The 19,111-nt window shown below is 38.4% G+C and overlaps 1 protein-coding gene across 1 annotated transcript in view; it reads left to right on the top strand.

Annotated features, from left to right (window-relative positions):
• Nucleotides 1-17,150, top strand: part of LOC116326917 (telomerase-associated protein 1) — a 36,575-nt gene extending 19,425 nt beyond the window's left edge. The window contains exons 30-57 of the mRNA XM_039601737.1: nt 19-152; nt 249-337; nt 543-657; nt 804-830; nt 912-1,125; nt 2,951-3,071; nt 3,370-3,494; nt 3,585-3,684; nt 4,222-4,377; nt 4,760-4,972; nt 5,417-5,473; nt 5,689-5,824; nt 6,131-6,382; nt 6,486-6,637; nt 7,312-7,416; nt 8,379-8,483; nt 8,634-8,763; nt 8,908-8,993; nt 9,097-9,223; nt 11,029-11,159; nt 11,285-11,403; nt 11,700-11,846; nt 12,197-12,296; nt 12,600-12,723; nt 13,518-13,600; nt 13,769-13,873; nt 14,276-14,395; nt 16,858-17,150. Of these exons, the coding sequence (XP_039457671.1) occupies nt 19-152; nt 249-337; nt 543-657; nt 804-830; nt 912-1,125; nt 2,951-3,071; nt 3,370-3,494; nt 3,585-3,684; nt 4,222-4,377; nt 4,760-4,972; nt 5,417-5,473; nt 5,689-5,824; nt 6,131-6,382; nt 6,486-6,637; nt 7,312-7,416; nt 8,379-8,483; nt 8,634-8,763; nt 8,908-8,993; nt 9,097-9,223; nt 11,029-11,159; nt 11,285-11,403; nt 11,700-11,846; nt 12,197-12,296; nt 12,600-12,723; nt 13,518-13,600; nt 13,769-13,873; nt 14,276-14,395 (3,373 nt within the window). The 3' untranslated portion in view covers nt 16,858-17,150. The remainder of the gene's footprint in view (nt 1-18; nt 153-248; nt 338-542; nt 658-803; nt 831-911; nt 1,126-2,950; nt 3,072-3,369; nt 3,495-3,584; nt 3,685-4,221; nt 4,378-4,759; nt 4,973-5,416; nt 5,474-5,688; nt 5,825-6,130; nt 6,383-6,485; nt 6,638-7,311; nt 7,417-8,378; nt 8,484-8,633; nt 8,764-8,907; nt 8,994-9,096; nt 9,224-11,028; nt 11,160-11,284; nt 11,404-11,699; nt 11,847-12,196; nt 12,297-12,599; nt 12,724-13,517; nt 13,601-13,768; nt 13,874-14,275; nt 14,396-16,857) is intronic.
• The last annotated feature ends 1,961 nt before the right edge of the window (nt 17,151-19,111 follow it).

The following is a 19,111-nucleotide window of genomic DNA, read 5'->3' as shown; positions in this document are numbered from 1 at the left end:
TTGAATCTTTTCCTGCAGTCTGATTGGTCCATCTCATTGCCACAACACTGACGACCTGCTGGCATTAACCAATCCAGAGGTGAAGCGAGCCTTTGAGGACTTTTTTCTCCCCACAGAAAGTGACAAAACCAGAGCTCACCTCACACTGGCAGGTAAAGTACGCATAATTAGCTTTTAGTACACTGAGTGTAAACCGCTGTAAATGTATCGGTGAGTTTTTTTTTGTTTTTTTGTTTTTTTTCCCACAGCTCATCTGTGGACACAAGCTGACCCTCGGGGTCAAAATACCTTCCTTCATTGTGAAGCCAACTCTATCATGCACCTGCCTTCTAGCCTGGTTAGGAATCTTCCATCATTAATTCATGCTGCGCAACATGAATATTAATAAAATTCAGCATAAAAACCACTACAGTAATTTATTATAATTACTGCAGATAAAGCAAAATAAATTGTATTAAGTCATAATCTTCTATGAATCGTAGCTACAGTTGATATTTCTTGAAGATTTTAACTTCTCACTGCTTTTGTTTGGCTTTGTTTAGATTCAAAGTGGACAACTGGAGGAACTTTCTTTCCTGCTTTCCAGCTATTATTTCCTTTATGCTAATGTGCGCCACGGCTTCCTGCACCACCTCCTAGAGACATACAGCTGGTATGGTGAGTAACTTTCTGAAGCCTGTTAGGGGGGTTTCCTTTTAATTTTTCACACCGCTTCTGTGTGCAGCTGTTCATATTTTAAAATGTGTTTTTTGAGATTACACTCCTCAAAAATTCCTGATATTTATATCCTGTAATTTCTGCAGATAAGAAGCAAGAGTCTGCACCATCATGTAAGTGCTTAAAAGTACTTTACCCACAAATCCTTGCCAGGTGTTTGTTTTATTCATTCCAGTTTCTTATTGTCCCCTCAGCTGCCATCCAGGACAATTTAAACGATTGCCGTAATTTCTTGCGGCGTCATGCCTCCACACTTTCCTCCTGGCCAGCTCTTTTCATTCAGCAGGCCCTCAATGAACCTCAAGAGACCTCTGCTAACGCCTGGGGAAAAGGCATGGTGGGCAAAGGAGGAGTGCGGGTAATTGAGTGTCTGAACATTGACGGGAACAGGGATGGTGAAGAAATCAGGTAAGGGGTTTTCCTTCAAGGTGATTTGTTTTTTTTATTGTTAGTAGAAGTCAGTAGAAGAGTTCTTGATGTCTCTTACTGTAATAAAAGTGGTCATGCAGCACTTTAAAAAGACATTAAGAGTAAAGGTTTAGCACCAACATGAACATGAACGTATAAGACACACACCCATCCAATATACATTCTGCAAAAAAGAGCAATAAGGATAATAAATAAAACTACTTCAAGAGAACCATCAAATTCACTTTTTATCAAATTAAATATTCTCAAATTTAAAGATTTGGTTGACCTCAGAACTGCGCAAACAATGTACAAAGCAGTGAATAAATCCTTGCCCCACAACATTCAGAACTTGTTCCAAATAAGACCAAATACTCATGACCTGAGAGGAATCCTTATGTTCAGCAAGCCAGTAGTAAGGACAAATGTAAAATATCAGAGCATTACAGTCAGAGGAGTTAGTGTGTGGAACACCTGTACAGATGAAATCAAGACAAGTACATCAATACAAAAATTCACACGATTGTTCAAAAATAATAAATTGCATGAATATATGAAATCTTCCTCTCAGTGACTGAGTTGTCTCATTGTGTCCTCATTTTTTATAGATCAAGGCCTGAGTAACCCAACCTTAAGTGTTCATTAAGGTGTTTGTCACATAGATATTAAATAAGCTCAGAGGTTAAGTGGGTGTTATAGACAGGGTGATTAGTTTATGTAAAAATGTAGTTTGTTGTTGTTCTGGTTTACGTGCTGAAAATGGTTTTATTATATGTTAGATGTGTTAGACTTGTACATAGTTAACCATATATGATCAAATAATGCTGAATCCTGGATATGGATTTGTAAGCAATGAAATTTGAAATAAGGGGGTAGGAACAAGAAAAGTGTAAACTTCATCCTACTCCTTTTCGAGCACACGCATTCTGTAGACATAGATGTATACATGAAAACTTGATGATTTTTAAGTTGTTGTTTTTTTCTGTTGTTATTTCAATTATATTTGCATGTTCGAAATAAATTAATTCTTTCTTTCTTTCTTTCATTCATGCATTCATTCATGCATTCATGCATGCATGCATTCATTCATGCACTCGCTCGCTCGTAGAAGTCATACTTTAAAGCAGGGATGGGGAACTCCAGGCCTTGAGAGCCGGTGTCCTGCAGGATTTAGATCTCACCCTGGCTCAACACTCCTGAATCAAATGATTAGTTCATCACCAGGCCTCTGAACAACTTCAAGACATGTCGAGGAGGTAATTTAGCCATTTAAATCAGCTGTGTTGGATACAGGACACATCTAAAACCTGTAGGACACTGGCCCTTTAGGCCTGGAGTTCCCCTTCCCCTGCTTTAAAGGGATGTGCTATTTTCAGATATATTTTATACAGAAATTGAAGATAAGGGTCATAATTCTGTGTTAACTGGGGTCTAATCCTCTAAAAAGAAAGTCCATTGTGTTGCTCTGCCATGTTTCTGCAGTAGCTTTGCAGAACTTGATGGTATCTCCTGACCACTAGAGGTCACCAACTGAACTTTTTTTTTTTTTATTCGTGAAGACTTTTTGCCTGTTGTCCAAGAGTACATATTTTTATGGGCTTTTTTTTTTTTTTTTTTTGTTAAAGTAAAATCATCTTTCTGCGTCTTTTCTGCAATGTATACTGTAAATTGTAGATGCTCATATTATAGGAAATGGTAAATGTACTTGTGGGATCAGTAATACCAGCAGAAGTACAAAACAAATAATATGTATTTATGTTGGATAATATAGTCCATATTGTTTTATTGTGTTGAAATTCTTGTGTGTTTTAACTCCTGAACTCAGTGAGCTGCTGTCGACCTTCCCCTCGGAGCCCACCTCTCTGGTTGTGAGCCAGGATGACCAGATGATGGTGGTTGGCACCGGAGAGGGAACTCTGCATTTCATCCACACGCAGACTGGACGGGTACAAACACATTTTATAATGTTATGGATCAACTCAGCAGCTTGTATTCATGCTTTGAATTTGTGACATCAGTAGCTGACTGGAGTCATTGTCCATGTTTGTGTGTAGTTAATTTCCAGTTGATATTTATTGTCATTAATGTGAACTTTATGCGTTTGCTGTTTTTTTTCTAGCTGAGACATTTTCTACCCTGATTAAACAAAAATGAATTAATACATAAATAATGTGCTGTCACACTTGCTGAGAATAAGAAGCCTTTAAAAATGTCTAATATGTACTTTCTCCTGGCTGTGAGCAGGAGGTGAAGTCTCTGATCAGCAGCTGTGACGGCATCTCGAGCTGTGTCTTCCTGAAGGACGGACGTCTTGCTACCACCTCATTTGATGGGCGAATAGAAGTGTGGGACATTGAAAATGGATGCAGGTGAGAGAAGGGTTAAAAGAAAGGTTTAGATTTAAAACTTTCCAAATATAGCACCGAATCTTTAAAATCATTTTACTTGTGTTTGTGTAGGACTGCTCTTATTGATGGCCACACTAATACGATAACAGGAAGTGATGTCACTGCAGACAAGAAGCACCTCGCCACGGTTTCCCTCGACTTCATGATTAAAGTAACACTAAAAAGAAAACTCTTCATGTTTGTGTTTTTCTGCCTCGACTTCTTTCTTGATTCAGTATCATTTGAAATAGGACCTCAGGAATGCCAGCCCATGTGGATCAAAAACAAACAGTGTTATGTAATTTAGTTTTGTAGAGTGTTCATTGAAAGAAATAATCTTCAATATCAGCTAGGTTGTAATTAAGGTTCAGAGAAAGGTGTAATAAGTAATATGTCCACTATTTTTCCAGTGTCTGTGTATAATAATGTTCAACACTTATGATTATGAGTTTTGCCAAAGTTGAGCAGCCCTAATGTAGATACAGTTGCATAAAAAAGTAACTTTGCTTTCTTTTTTTCCTAATCATTGGAAGTCAGAATTGTTCTCCAACTCTAGTCTGTCTCCCTGAGGGTGAAAGTGATGACTAAGCCGGGATGTGTTGTTAGTCATTCGTGCAGCTGCTTTATTATGGTTTACAGCCTGATGCTGCAGTGCCAGGTTTGACATCGTTCTTTGACTGTATTAACCAAACCTGTTTCTGCTCTTCAGGTGTGGTCTTCTGATAAAGGTAGTGAAGTGACCTCCGTGCTCAGCAGAAGCCCTATGAACTGTGTGACCTTTGACCCTAGGGGTCACCTTCTGGCTGCTGGCTGTTGGAATGGAAATGTGATCATGTGGAACTGGCTCAAAAATAAAAAACTAACAGTGAGCTCAATACTGCTGAATGTTGCATGTGATTTCATTTTCACAATGAATGTATGTTAAAAATACATAAATCAGTTCTGCTAAAAATCTACGGGAGAAAAAAAAATTGGACCATAAATATAACTGAAGTATGGAATATCGGAACCAATGAAAAGATGTGTCTACAAAAGGGGGTGTGGTCTATAGAAACTGAGATATTTATTTTTAATTTATGTTTGTGGTGGTCCAGTTTTTTAGCAGAAGAGGGCTTTTTTGAAAGTTTTATCATTATTATTATTATCATTGTTGTTGTTGTTGTTGTTGTTGTTGTTATTATTAAAGAACAGCTGAAAGAAGAACTATTTCAGATAATGCACTCACTGTTTCTCTCTCTCTCCATCAGTCCCTGTGCGGCCACACACGATCAGTGCGCAGTCTCTCTTTTTCTCCCTACTCCTCCATGCTCTGCTCTGGCTCCATGTCTGGGGAGGTGAGGGTGTGGTCAGTGCCTACCTCCACCTGTGTGGGATGTTTCCAGGCTCACTGTGAAGCCACAGAGTCCCTCACCTTCCTGGAGGAAGGATCCATGCTTCTGAGCGCTGGCTCTGATCACATGGTGAGACATCAGTCACCACATAATAAAGCTTCTGCTTTTCCCTTCAAATGTTGCTTATTTTAATCACCATTTGATTTTGTCTAACATAGCCTTTGGTTTAAAACGTCTTGATGCATTCTCAATCATCCAGGTAAGTAAATCGCCAAACGTTGATTCTGTTCTTCTGGACGTAGAGTTTTCTGAAAACTCTACGTCCAGAAGAACAGAATCAACGTTTGGAGATAGATCAGAAAACAACCAACGGCTATCTGAGATAATTGATTTGACACTGCTGTTTATTTTCTCAAAAACGACCTCAAAAAGCACCACCTCTGAAGCAGTCATAGTGCAGTTATCAGGAGAAAGTCAGCACACGAACAGCCACCAGCATCTTCTCACAAAGATTTCAGTGATCATAAAGCTAATCATCACCACCTCCCATTTCTGTTTTTTCTGTTCAAACAGCTCAACCTCTGGTCTGGAGGACTTGGACGTTCTGTCACTGCATTAAAATGTGATGATGTAAGTTCTAATATTTTGCTGGACCACTTTTAACTTTAATGATGCTGCACATTTACAAGGATCTTGTACTGATGATGTTAAGTGTTAAGGTGGGGCTCTATTAAAGGAAAAACCTGGTCATTCATATATTCATGTAGTTCTACATGTTCTAGTGGAGATGCCCTCTTTTAGCATATTCATGTTCATGTTTCTTTTTTTCTTTTCTTTTTTTTTAGTGGATGCAGGAACCTCCTCTGAAAAAGCTAAAGGCTGTAACTTCTCAGCCTGCTGCTCTGTGTGTGGCTGTGAATGGAGACTATGTTGCTGTGGGATACCACGCTGATGGCATCAAACTTTTCAGCCTCAGATCAGGTGTGTTATGAGCTACGAATGTTTCACAAATGTTTACCAGATGGAATCACTAGAAGAAAGTGTGTGTATGTGTGTATATGTGTGTGTGTGTGTGTGTGTGTGTGTATATATGTATATGTGTGTATATAGATGGATAGAGATAGATATATAGATATGTGTATATATAAAGTGGGGCCAGTGGCTCAAAAAAGACATCTCTTGCATTAAAATTCAAATCATCTCCTCTAGGTTTTTTCCTTCCTTGCTCTCTGGAATAAGTGTGTGCACTATTAAAGAAACAAACTGTAACAAAAATTAATTTTTCAGGTGAGAAGCTTTGGACCTCCGTGGACCTGGACGTGTCTGTACCGTGCATGCTGTGGGTCGTTTTAGAAGCAGAGCAGACCGACACCGATCTGCTGGTGTCTGGAGGAAGTGACAAATGTCTGCGGCTGTGGAAGAGAAAACAAGAAGAGGAGGGAATGATGGAAGTCCTGGAAATGGTGGGAATGTTTGGTGTGCAATCGGGCACCATCCAGGCACTGGCACAAAACTCCACGTACCTGGCGACAGCTTCAGGTAGGTGTGATTGGTGGTAGTGATGCATTATCAAAAGTTCCTCAAGTTCCAGTCAGTTTGACTTATGTCTAAAAATGTTTTATAATGTTGCTCTTTCAATTAGATGACTTTACCATTGGGCTGTGGTTATTGTCTGATCTGACCTGTGGCCCTCCGATCCAGCCAAATTCAATACTGAGGGGCCACAGTGGAGGAGTCACGTGTCTGGCTTTCAGTCCAGATGGTGCACAGCTGCTGTCTGGTGGAAAAGATCAGGTACCTGTGCTAATGGAAGGAATTGGCAGATTTTTCCCCCCTTCAGCTTTCAGAAAATGTTGAGAAATGCCATCACAGTTACCCAGAGACGTGAAACCAGTGCCTATTTTGTTGAACCTCCTGAGAGTACCTCAATAAAAGGTTACAATTATGAAATCAGTATTAGAGGGGGGAGAACATTGTCTCATTTGAGAAGGTGAAATCATGAATTCTGGTTTATTCTTACTTAAAAACAAAATAATAATAATATCATGTAGTTGCAGTGCTTCATAGATTCAGATTAGGGATACTGCCCAATTTGGCAAAGTGTGCATATGTGCCTTTATCATGGAGTTAAACTTGTGAGATTTTTTGGTACACTTAAATTACCTTATAAGGTAACTAAAACATGCTTAAATCATGCTTTTTATTTATTGTTTTTTAATGTCTCTGTAAAGCACTTTGAATCACTTTGCTGTTGAATTGTGCTATATAAATAAACTTGCCTTGCCTTACCTAAAACTCATGTAGTGTAATTAAAAGTGTATTTTTCTGCATTCCACAGTGAAACACTAAAGTACATAAAACATAAACACTAACAGTAGCTGATTAAATGCACTTGTTATATTCCACCTCTGTAGAGAGCTACATTGATTTTCTCTTCACCTGTTATCATAAACATTTGATTGTTTCAGGCTCTGATGGTGTGGGATGTGACTGCTCCTGCTGTTCGTTCTAAGACTCTGCCTCATGCTCACCGAGACTGGATCACAGGCTGCGTTTGGACTCCAGACTGTGTGGTGGGTGGTTTTTTTTGTTTTGTTTTGTTTTTTTGTTGTTGTTGTTTTTTCCCTTCTTTCTTTCTTTCTTTCTTTCTTTTTTTTTTTTAATATTTTGTTTGTTTCATAAACCAGTGGTTCTGAAAGTGGGATCTGTGACCCACAGCCAAGGGATCAAAATAATTATATACTACGAAGCTGTGATGTTATATTAAAATGGGGATGGGGGCATGTCGAGACCAACCAAACAAGTATCCTTTGTCCTTTACTACAATCACAGTTATTGTAAGCCAGTGGAAAGAAAAATACAAATAGTGGCCTATGCCTGATCCTTATCAGGGTTATGAGTGGTGCTTTGAAATTTTTCTCCCCTTTTTAGTGTCATTGGTGCTAAAACGTCTCACACCTGACTCCATATTGCACTGCTACCTCACAGCACAACAAGATCAAATTCAACAGGGCAACTAAAGACAGGCAACAGGTGGCATCACAAGATTTCATGTAAAAATTCTTTAGTCGTATGTACTGTATTCATGATAGTTAAACTGTGTGTGGTCAAATCTTTCAATTTAAAAAAATAAATAAAAAAAACTTAGTCAAGCAATGCTGTACAGCTACATTGTAGAAAGGTTTTATGGAAAAATTTGGCTCATTTAGTTAATAAACAGTGTATCGAAGAAGGTTGCTGTGCATGTTTGGGTTGTTTTGTTGTTGTTGTTGTTTTTTGGATGGGTGGGGTCTATGTGTTTGGTTGGTTTTTTTAAAACTAATTTTCTGTTTTTCCTTGTTTTTTGAGCCTAAAGTGGCCATATTTGCATAAGAAGATGGAGTGTTAATTTATCAGCTAAGGCTAGGGCTAGCAAGCTTGGAGGGCAAGTTGCACCCATACTGTATGGGAGCAATGCACAGACACGCATATCTGATAATTACATCTAAGTAACATACAAGTGCTTTCAAAAATCTGTTCTTTGTTTTTGTTCCAGTTAAGCTCTTCAAACGATGGCAGACTTTGTTTGTGGGACCTTCAGGCTGGGCAGTGTCTGAGGGAAATCTCCTGGACAAGTCCACTTACCTCTGTCTGCTGTCTGGTGAGTCACTTATGCAGCTTTAAGTAAACAAGCTCTAAATATTGTGTACAATGTAAAGAACTGTGTAATTATAGCACCAAATTGTCTTTTTCTTTGGTTTTATAAATTATTTTCTGTGTTGACCTGCTCTGTCGTGTTTTCTGTGTGCAGGGACAGTATGTGATAGCCAGCTGTGCAGAGGGGGCACTGCATGTCTGGAAGTGGGAAACAAACACTGAAATCTGCCATATTTCTGCTCACGTGACACACATACACCACTGCTCTCTCCTCCCAAATACAGGTACCACTCCTGAGAAAACATGCTGGGAAGTGATTACACACATAGTCTCCTCCTCTTTCCATCATTCAGTACACTGTAGTGAGTTAATACTGCATATTTTGAAATTAATATTTGATATTTCTAAGCCAACTCTTTGTTTTTAAGACAAAGGGAAGGAAGTGAAGTCAGAAGAAATGTCCGTTTTCACAGCGTCTGATGATGGCACAGTGAAATTTTGGAAACCCTTACAGGTCTCTCAAGCAAATAAAAAAAAATCCTCTGAATTTTTAAAGTGTTCTGCTGCTTCTTCAGTTGTATTTTTCTCACTGACTAGATATGTCTGTTTATTTCCAGGTGGAGCACTTTAGCACCTTTCGCGGTCACAGCGGTGCGATTCATGGAGTCGTTTGCAAGGAAAGAGTCCCACAATTCTTCACTGTTTCTGAAGACCGCTCGCTGCGATGCTGGACATGGACAAAAGGTAAAAAAAAATTTGGTTTAAATTGAGACTTTTACTTTTATACCATTTATATAAATGGTACACAGCATAATTATCAACTCACAAGTGTCTACAAATCTGCTGGGAAGGCACCTAAAGAAAGCTCAGCAAAAACCCGTAGTGATCCCGTATGTTTTAGGAGTATCGGAACAGTTAAACACGGTGTCTCTGTGGCTTTTAAACCCTCAAAATTTCGCCAAAAATTGGTCCAGACACAAACAGAGTAACATAGTGTACGCTGTTAAGTGCCAGGAAGATTGCCAGGATTTATACATCGGGGAAACCAAACAACCTCTGGTGAAGCAGATGGCACAACACAGAAGAGCTACCTCGTCAGGCCAGTACTCTGCAGTCTATTCACACCTACAGGCCAGTGGACACTCTTTCAATGATGAGGATGTTCACATCCTGGACAGGGAGGAACGCTCGTTTGAGCATGGAGTCAAGGAGGCCATTTACATGAAAAGGGAAAGACCATCTCTGAATCGAGGAGGGGGCCTAAGGGTACATCTGTCACCATCTTACAATGCTGTGATTGCAGCCATTCCCCAACTCTCTGTAAATGGTACTCATGGCCATTGATCAGTGGTCTTTGATTAGTGGTTGTTGATCAATCATCATGAGAATTTGCATATTAATGATCAAGGAACCAATCTCCCAGCCCATTGTTCCTTCAGTGGTGCTAGTTTCAGTCACTGTGCAAATGTACTGTTTATAAGATTTGGGAAATCTGCAGCCAGCTGAGACTGAAGAAGTCACTTGGATGAGTGACAAAACGTTTCTCCCACTGAAAACACTACGTCCAGGTGAATAAAATCAACTTTTAGGGAGCTACAAATCTCTCATTTTTATTATTTTAGTACCAGCTGTTTGGCTTCAGCTTATGTTCCATAAATTGGCACAGTAAGCCAGTAGAAACATCTCAAATTTGAAAGTGGATTTAACTCCCGGTATTTATTTTTTTACTGTATTAAAAAGTCAATATTTATTATCTGCAATTAGGTAATGAACATTTGAAAATTGGTTAACGATGCATTATTATGTGGCCTTTTGCAGCTGTAAGTGCTTATGAGTAATGATGTTTAAAATGCTCCCCTTTTGTGCACTGATAAGGAGAATGTTATATAGAGAGATGCAGAAAGAGAGCGGTATCATGTTGAATATTAATGTCTTTAATTATCTTTCCATGTTCCCATTAAAATTTCTCACCAATATTGTGCAAAATTAGCTACTTAAAATGTCTTTAAAACTCCTTATAATTTTCATTTCCTTTAAAAAAAAAAACATCCTTGTGTTAGAGCCCAGACTTCAGTTCAGGAAATCTTGAACCAATTAACTGCGATGTCCATCTCGGTCATCGTATTCAAAATGGTGTGCCCACAGTCCAGCACACAAATCTATGTACTTATAATGACTGCATTTAAAGTTTACGAGAGTGCATCATTTTTGTTTCAGATGCAATTACACACAAATCAATGTGTATTTATGAGTACAATATTCTTTTTTTATATTTAAAAAAAAAAGCCTCAAAAAAACTTATTGTACCTTTTAAAACATAAATGAATGATGGTGAAAAAGATTGAAGAAATTCTTATTGATACTCATATCTCCCAGTGTTAAATTAATCAAAGAAGATTTTTTAAATCTAAAAATAAAATAAGTACCACTGAACACATGCTGTGAGCTAAACTGGTGCCCTATGTAGCCTTATCTTAGTAATTACACTGGTATTAAGGGTCCTTATACAGCTTTTGTTATGAAAATTGTGTTTCTTCTTTTTTTCACAGCAAGTCCTTCAAACCTGAAAGGCTCGGTCACAGCTCTGTGCTTCTGTCAGAATGATGACGTGCTCCTCGCTGGGTATGATTCTGGTTTGCTCGAGTTGTGGCAAAACAACTCAGTGGTTGGCCACAAGCAGGTGAAGAAGTATACAAAGAAAAGTAGTTTTTTTTAAACTGTTTTTAAATGTTGTTTTTTTTTTTTTTTTTTTTTTTTTTGACCATGCCATCCATCTTTGTGTGTGTTTGTATGTGTATGTGTCAGGTATTGGATGACCCCATTACAGCGGTCTGTTCCATGCCTAATAGTCAGATCGCTGTGGCGAGTATGAAACTTATTGGTGTTTGGAAGCTGGTGTGGAATAAAGAACATGACACAGCAAGGTAAACACCAACAGCTAATACATAAGACGCCCAAGCACACTCATCTTCATTAGTCCTATAAAGTTAATGACAATAACTAATTTTGCCTAGTTTGCTTAATAAAAAAAATCATATGACTGTCTAAGTGCTGTGGTAAACTGGCATGTGAAAGCTGTTTTGTGTTGATTAAGATTGTGAAGTTTAACTGATTCTGAGCTTCAGTGCATCAGCAGTGGAGGGAGACATCACATGAGGTATAATGAGTTTCAGTCTTCACACTAACTAGTTCTTCTTTTATTTTTGTCTCTTGCTTCCAGCTTGGTGAAGGTAACCACCTACAAAGACAGTGAACCAGTGGCGCGCCTCTTCTACTGCACTGCTTTATTTGGGGTGAACAAAAGTGGAGAAATATTTGATGTGGCACACATGAACAGTGAGGACGACTGGCGCCATAAAGTCAGAAAGTAATTGATTTTTCATGCTTTAAAAAAAAAAATCATCCATTCTCCATAATAATCCTCTCATACTGGACTACAGTCTAAAACAAGCTGTTTTAGCTTCTTTCTTCCAACTTGAACCGTATAAAGAATATCCCCTCTTTGAATGTTGGCCATGCTTATAATAGGCACCCACCATTGTCGCAGTCTATATGCATGGCAGAAAATAAAAGTAGATAAAATGAGACTGTAGGAGACCTTGGATTAAAAAAAAATGCCAATTTTTGATATGTGCATTACCAAAATCCAGTTCAGCTTACATTGTTATTGTTGCTTGTTTTTGGTAACCCTAAATGTGGGTTGTCTCTTGTTATCAGTTGGAACCATGAAGTTGAACTTCTCAGGGTGATCAACAATGATAAGAAAAGTGTGTGGCTGTTGGGCAAATCAGAGGAAGAGGTTTACATCGGCTTCCTTGTGAGTATACTAACCAGCATTACTCCACATTAAGCTTTAATTCACCATCAAAAACCAGTCTGTAGGTGAAAAGAATTGGTATTTTAGAACTGGTGTGAGCAGGATTGAAAATGCAAGATAACGGAATTTACAAACAATTAAATGATGTCTGGTATATGAATGAAATTTTTTTTTTCTATTTCCTATGGGTTAGCCAACTTCTTATTGTAAAGAAACTGAAGGCTAGCATGGGTCACTTCCCATGTGAAAATGTCAAAAGCAGTTGAATGATTTAGCTGACAACTGTGTCCTCTTAATTTTCAGTTTGCCATGGGTACTGAAGGCACCCTTGAATCAACTTTCAGTACACTGAGCATGAAATGTGATGAGGAAGAGGAGGAAGGGAAGAAGAGAAGAAGCCTAATAACAGCTGTGGCAATGGACAATGGTAAACACCAGAACTAGAAGTAAAATAGGTTTACTTCAGTTAATTTGTGAATTATTTTCATGCTAATTTGATAATTTGGTCTCAGAAAAATAGTCAAGCTATTCCCTTTTCTGCAGCATATGACTGAAACATTGTATTTCTTTCAAATCACTGCCTTAGTTTTGCACCTTTGCTTTAAAAATGATGGTCAACATGTTGCATGGTATTCAAATATTGTAAAGAAGACAGTTAAACAGAATTCCATCACACTTTCTTGCTTCCTGTTGATTAACCTCCTAAGACCCGAACTCTTCCATGGCATGCATTTTTAATTTCTCTTTGCTATTTGGGCTGATTGGGACCCAATGAATGTAAAAACAAAGAATCACCAGATTATTATTTTTTTTTACCTGATTTTTGTTTCTAAGAAAAATGAGAGCCACATATAAAGACATTCGTTTTAAATTTTGATAAAACAGAGGCAGTATAACGTCCTTCTATGTGGATATCAGGCCCTTGTAGAGCAAAATTTAGTATTTTGGTCTAGACAACCCAAAATGTGGGTCCTGTGAAGTTAAATTGCATCGTTTGGGCCATTGGATCTTCATCAGGTACCTAGGCAACACCTCAGCTTTCCCATACCAGATATACGCATATAGGTAATGACTAATGAGTTTAATCCGATTAATGGGAGCCTTTTACATCTGCACTATGAGTCAGCCAACATCATTAGTAAACTACTATAACTTCCATACCATGTTCTATGTGTATATGCAGATTTTTTCACACCTGCAGTGTTTGTCTTTGTTTGTTAGATTTTGTGGTGTGTGGAGATGTGGAGGGCAACATGTGGTTCAATCGCCCACCAGAGCTGTCCTCATGGAGCAAAAGAAAGCCTGTAAGAGTTCACGAGTGAGAGACGAGTGTGACTGACAGACTGACATGAAAATATGAAACAGAACATTTCAAGCAGTGTGTGTGGGTGGGGGGGGTCATTTTTGTTTTGATTTTCAGTCCCTGCCTAGACAAAGACATAGTAGTAGTAATTGTGATGCTTTATCTGCAGGCTCACAGTGACAGGATCAGTGTGCTGAGACTCACTGACAGCACCATCATCTCAGCCTCCTACGACCGGACAGTGAAGCTGTGGGACAGAGACACCAAGAAACAGGTACTCTACAAACTCCACAAAACAATCTGGTCATAGATTATGTTTGTCTCCTTATCATATTCTTGCTAACTTACTGTGTTTACAGTGTTTTTGCAGCTGAAAACAGTACCCAGCAAATACACTTTACAGTTATCTCTACTATAGTAAATTACAGTCTCTACTTGTGAGGTGTGTTAAATCTCTTAACTTAATTTCCTGAATAGGAATAAATTGATTTATGCCTCAGCTTTCCCCTATAAATACAACCATTAGAGTAGTTTCTGGGTTTTTCCAAGGGTAGCAGCAAAGTTGTAAGATTCCCAGCTTTATATTGTAAAAATTGTGAGATTAATTGTCAAATTATTTTAACTCATCTTAAAGCAAGCATGATTTTCTTCACCCTGTCTCTCTTTCTTTCTGCAGGTGGGCTTGTTTGTGTGTGGAGGTCCTGTTCTGATTTTGGAGGTGAATCCACAAAGACCCACTGAGCTGGTTTGCAGTGACGGAGAAAGAAAGCTCTACTTCCTCTCTTGGAGAGAGTAATTGTGTGGATGCCCTAAAGGGCTTCCACACTATTGAGTTCCTGTTTCTCTTTATTCTTTATACTTTATTCTTCAAGTTGCTCCGTTCTTCGCCGCTTAACTACTTCTTCAGTTTTCAGCCGATTTTCTCCGTTCAAACTCTAAACTGTTCTGCTCTTTCTGCTAATTCCTGCTATGACTTTTGGTGTTTATTACTGTTATACTTTAAAGTATTACACTTTTTCCTTTAATTTGTCCCATTGAAATGAATGGGAAACTTCCACAATTCTGTGCAATTAACTCAGAGTGAGTGCTGGTCCGTTCTGAATTTTGTCTTCATGTCTGAACAACTTCTTGCTACTCACTCAATTTCCACTCAACCCCACAAATTATACATCAAAACGTAGGTATTTTTGCTGGCTTTCAGACAATGTCACTATCTTTATTGTGAGGTTTACCGTTTTTCATAATTTGCCTCGGAGTGACACAAGGTCTGACAAGTCCCCATTCAAAGTCTATGGGGAGGTTTTGAAATTCAGAGCTGAAATTCTGTAACGGAGGCATTTTCAAATTGCCATATCTCTTTAACAAAGCAAAGATAGGACATGAGGCTTGTGCCAATATATCTTCAGACACTGCTGACACTCACAGTGGAAGCAGTTTTACAGTTATCTTACCGTTGAGCAATGAATTACGTTTGTTTGAGGGTGGAAATCTGTCCTTCTCTCAGTCTTCAAACTCTGGAAATGAAGCCGTTTCTTCTGTCGTCATATCTCCGCGACGGAGGTAGAAAGAGCAATGAAAATCGCAGTCAAAGTACACCAAAGTCCGCTGATTCACCCAGTACAAGAATTATGCTGCTAGCCCTCCTAGTTTTTGAGTTACACGACGTTTTGTAACTCCAAAAACGGCGTTTTTCGCCTCACCGCGATCTATTTTCTGACTGCCCAAGTATCTGTCTTTCAGACCGCCGCCCCTTTCCAGGTGGCGCAATCAGTAATGACACGGCTCTGCAGCTCAAAGGTCGTGGGTTCAATCCCACCTTGGTCCACATGTTTTTTTTTTTTCACTACAAATTTATACACTATCACAGACCTGTAATTTATATTGCTAATTTATTACAATTCTGCAAAGTTTTATGATTTTAGCAGCTTTTCTAATATGGACCTCAGATTCTTGTTAACGCTCCATGGCAGAAACAAGTACACAGCCTGATGAAGCAGACTGAGGCAGTACCTCTGATTGGTGAATTTGAGCAGAACCAGGTTGTTCTTTCATTTCATTTCTTTATTTATTTCACACATGGTTCAACAGTGTTTCTTTTTCTACATACAGAACCTTCTGCCTCTTTTCAGCAGAAATTCTGCTCATTCACCTCATCTCTTGTGTTGGAGTGCCCTCTCGTGGCGCCTTTTGGGTAGTGCCTTAGTGTTTCTGCCATATTGTGGTACTACTACATTACAACATGAATACGGATTAAAGATGAAAGAAACTGGCAACAAATTCCTCCACTACAAAGCAGTCTGATACCACTTCTTTGCAGTGTTCACGTTTACTATGTTTTGGCACAAATACTTTGATTTGGTATACTTTAGCTTCTTCACCCCTGTAGGCAAAATTTTCATTTTTTTCACCCCTTTTCAGCACAAATTCCAGCTTTTTTGGCTGTTTTCAGAAAAAAAAAACTCTTTTCAGCAGAAACTCTGCTGATTCATCTCTTTTCAGCGCAACTTATTGCTTCTTTACCTCTTTTCTGCAGAAATTCTGCTGATTCACCTCTTTTCTGCAAAATGTTCAGCCTTTTCACCTCTTATCAGCACAAATCTCAGCTGTTTTCAGAAAAAAAACTCTTTTGAGCAGAAATTCTGCTGATTCATCTCTTTTCAGCGCAACTTATTGCTTCTTTACCTCTTTTCTGCAGAAATTCTGCCGATTCACCTCTTTTCTGCAAAATTTTCAGCCTTTTCACTTCTTCTCAGCACAATTCTCAGCAGCTTCTGCTCATTTAGCACAATTGTCAGTTGCTCCATCTCCTGCTTTTGTGAGAATGAGTTTGGTTCAGTGAGATGAGCAGCTCCCTTGAGACCAGAAGGGCCAGGTTCAAATCCCGGTCATGGCAAAACCTGTTTTCAGTTTTCTCTTTTGTTCTACCTCTTTTCTGCAGAAATTCTGCTGATTTATCTCTTTTTTGCAAAATTTTCAGCCTTTTCGCCTCTTCTCAGCACAAAAAATGAGCAGCTTCTGCTCATTTTAGCACAATTGTCAGTCTCTCCTCCTCTTTTTTCAGAGAATGAGTTTAGCTCAGTGAGCTGAGTAGCTGCCTTGAGTCCAGGAAGGCCAGGTTCGAATCCTGCTCAGCTCAAAGCTTTTTTTTCACCACCATACAACTTTTTGCAACTTTTCAGCTTTTTCAGCTTTTCAGCAGACAGCTTCAGCGTTAAGGCATCCACACAGCATTTTCGCAGGAAATGCAAATTTTTCTAGTTCTCTCTGTGTTACACTCTAAGCTTTAGGAATTCAGGATAGTTTGTAACAAGTCACAACACTAAGCAAAGACCAATAGGAATGCTTTCCTTTTGTCGTTGAATGTGCAATAAATTCATGTGGAGAAAAAAGAAACTGAAATGTTTACCTAGACACATTTGACCTACCTTTAATTTAGATGGCGAAACTTGCAAACATGAAAAGCAAAGTTAATAAAAAATAAAGCTTCAAATGTTAGTTTAAGTTTGTGAAAGATCTCTTTAATTAAAAATTCAAGCAGAAGAAGAGAAAAATGTGTTTGCGTCTTTTTTTAATTCTTCCCATTGTGTTGTTTTGGTGTATATTTTATTAAATATTTTTACATATTTTTCAAGTGTTTTTATGATTTTCCCTTGACAGTTCTTTAAGCATTAGATGATAGCAGATACGGGTTGTTTGTTTTGATTTTAATTACTCGTTATTGTGTGGATGCTTTAAGCATCCACACTATTGAGTTCCTGTTTCTCTTTATTCTTTATTGTGTGGATGCTGGAGGCATCCACACTATTGAGTTCCTGTTTCTCTTTATTCTTTATTATTATTGTGTGGATGCTGGAGGCATCCACACTATTGAGTTCCTGTTTCTCTTTATTCTTTATTATTGTGTGGATGCTGGAGGCATCCACACTATTGAGTTCCTGTTTCTCTTTATTGTGTGGATGCTGGAGGCATCCACACTATTGAGTTCCTGTTTCTCTTTATTCTTTATTATTATTCTAGTTATTCCGTACACTTTTTGGCACTTAACTACTTCCACAATTTTCAGCCGATTTTCACCGTTCAAATTTTAAACTATTCTGCTATTTCTGCTAATGTACGCTATATCTTTTGGTATTTTATACTCTTATACTTTTTAAAATATTAAGCTTTTTATGCTTTTTTTTGTCCCATTGAAATGAATGGGAAACTTCCGCAATTCTGCTAAAACTTGCTTCTTTTTGAAACTTAACTACTTTTTCCTACTTTCACGTAGAACAACCATTCAAACTTTAAAATGTTCTCAAATTATTGGGCTATTCAGGAATAAATCAGCTTTTTCAAATCTTTTACCGTTTTACTTTTATGCCTCTTAAAGTTTTGAGTTGCAAAATTGTGATTTTTCACAAAATACATGCGTTGTTATGGTTGCTATGCACTTGGCTTCCAGTGTGCCACTGAAGGTTTTGCAGTCTTCTCTTCATGTCCGAACAACTTCTTGCTACTTGCTCAATTTTCACTCAACTTCCACAAATTATACATCAAAACGTAGGTATTTTTGCTGGCTTTCAGAAAATGTCACTATCATGGTTGTGGGATTTATAGAATTTTGTCAAATCTTCTCAGACCAACACAAAGTCTCAAAAATCCCCATAGAAAGTCAATGGAGAGTTTGTTCAAAATCGCTGCTTGATTTCTGCAATGAGAGGCATTTTCGAATCGTCATATCTCCTTAACGAGCGAAGTTTAGACATGAGGCTTGTCCCGGTATATCTTCAGACATTCCTGACGCTCACAATTCAAGAATTTCTTTCTCACCTATTACCGTTCTGAAATGAGTTAGACTTGTTTGAGGGTAGGAAATTAAATCGTTCGCTCAGATTTCTTCAGATTTCAAACTCTGGAAATGAACCACTTTTTTCTCTCGTCATATCTTTTTAATGGATATCAACAGAGACCTGAAAATTTCAAGATTGTTCACCAAAGCCTGCTGTCTCTTATGGTGAAAAAATGATATTGATACTCCAAATAGATTTAGAGTTAGAAAGCGTTGTTTGAGGGCAAGTCAAGGCAGTTTTGCTTTGCTCTACTCAGTTATGGTGCATTAGAAGTCAAATATCTTTAATAATTCATATTTTAATGATAAAATGTCAACACTTTAAGATTCCCCATCTCTTGTGAACAAAGCGATTGTAAGAATGACCGTTCTAGCCCCTACGGTTAGGAAATTATGGTCATTTGTTTGAGGGGAGTCGTCATTATGAGAAATAGACTGCAAAATCCTGTGTCTCTCTGTGCTGCATGCACCTGTTTTGGCGGGAAAAAGTGCACAGGCTCTCTGATTGGTGGATTCAAATTCAGCAGCTCCCAGGCTACTTGACTGAGCTAGAAACTTACTTCTCTCTCTGTGTGTGTGTGTGTGTGTGTGTGTGTGTGTGTGTGTGTGTGTGTGTGTGTGTGTGTGTGTGTGTGTGTGTGTGTGTGAGAGAGAGAGAGAGACAGAGAGAGCCTTTTTATG

This window comes from Oreochromis aureus, linkage group 18 (genome assembly GCF_013358895.1).
Source record: "Oreochromis aureus strain Israel breed Guangdong linkage group 18, ZZ_aureus, whole genome shotgun sequence".
NCBI lineage: Eukaryota > Metazoa > Chordata > Actinopteri > Cichliformes > Cichlidae > Oreochromis > Oreochromis aureus.
This window is presented reverse-complemented; position numbering and strand designations above follow the sequence as displayed.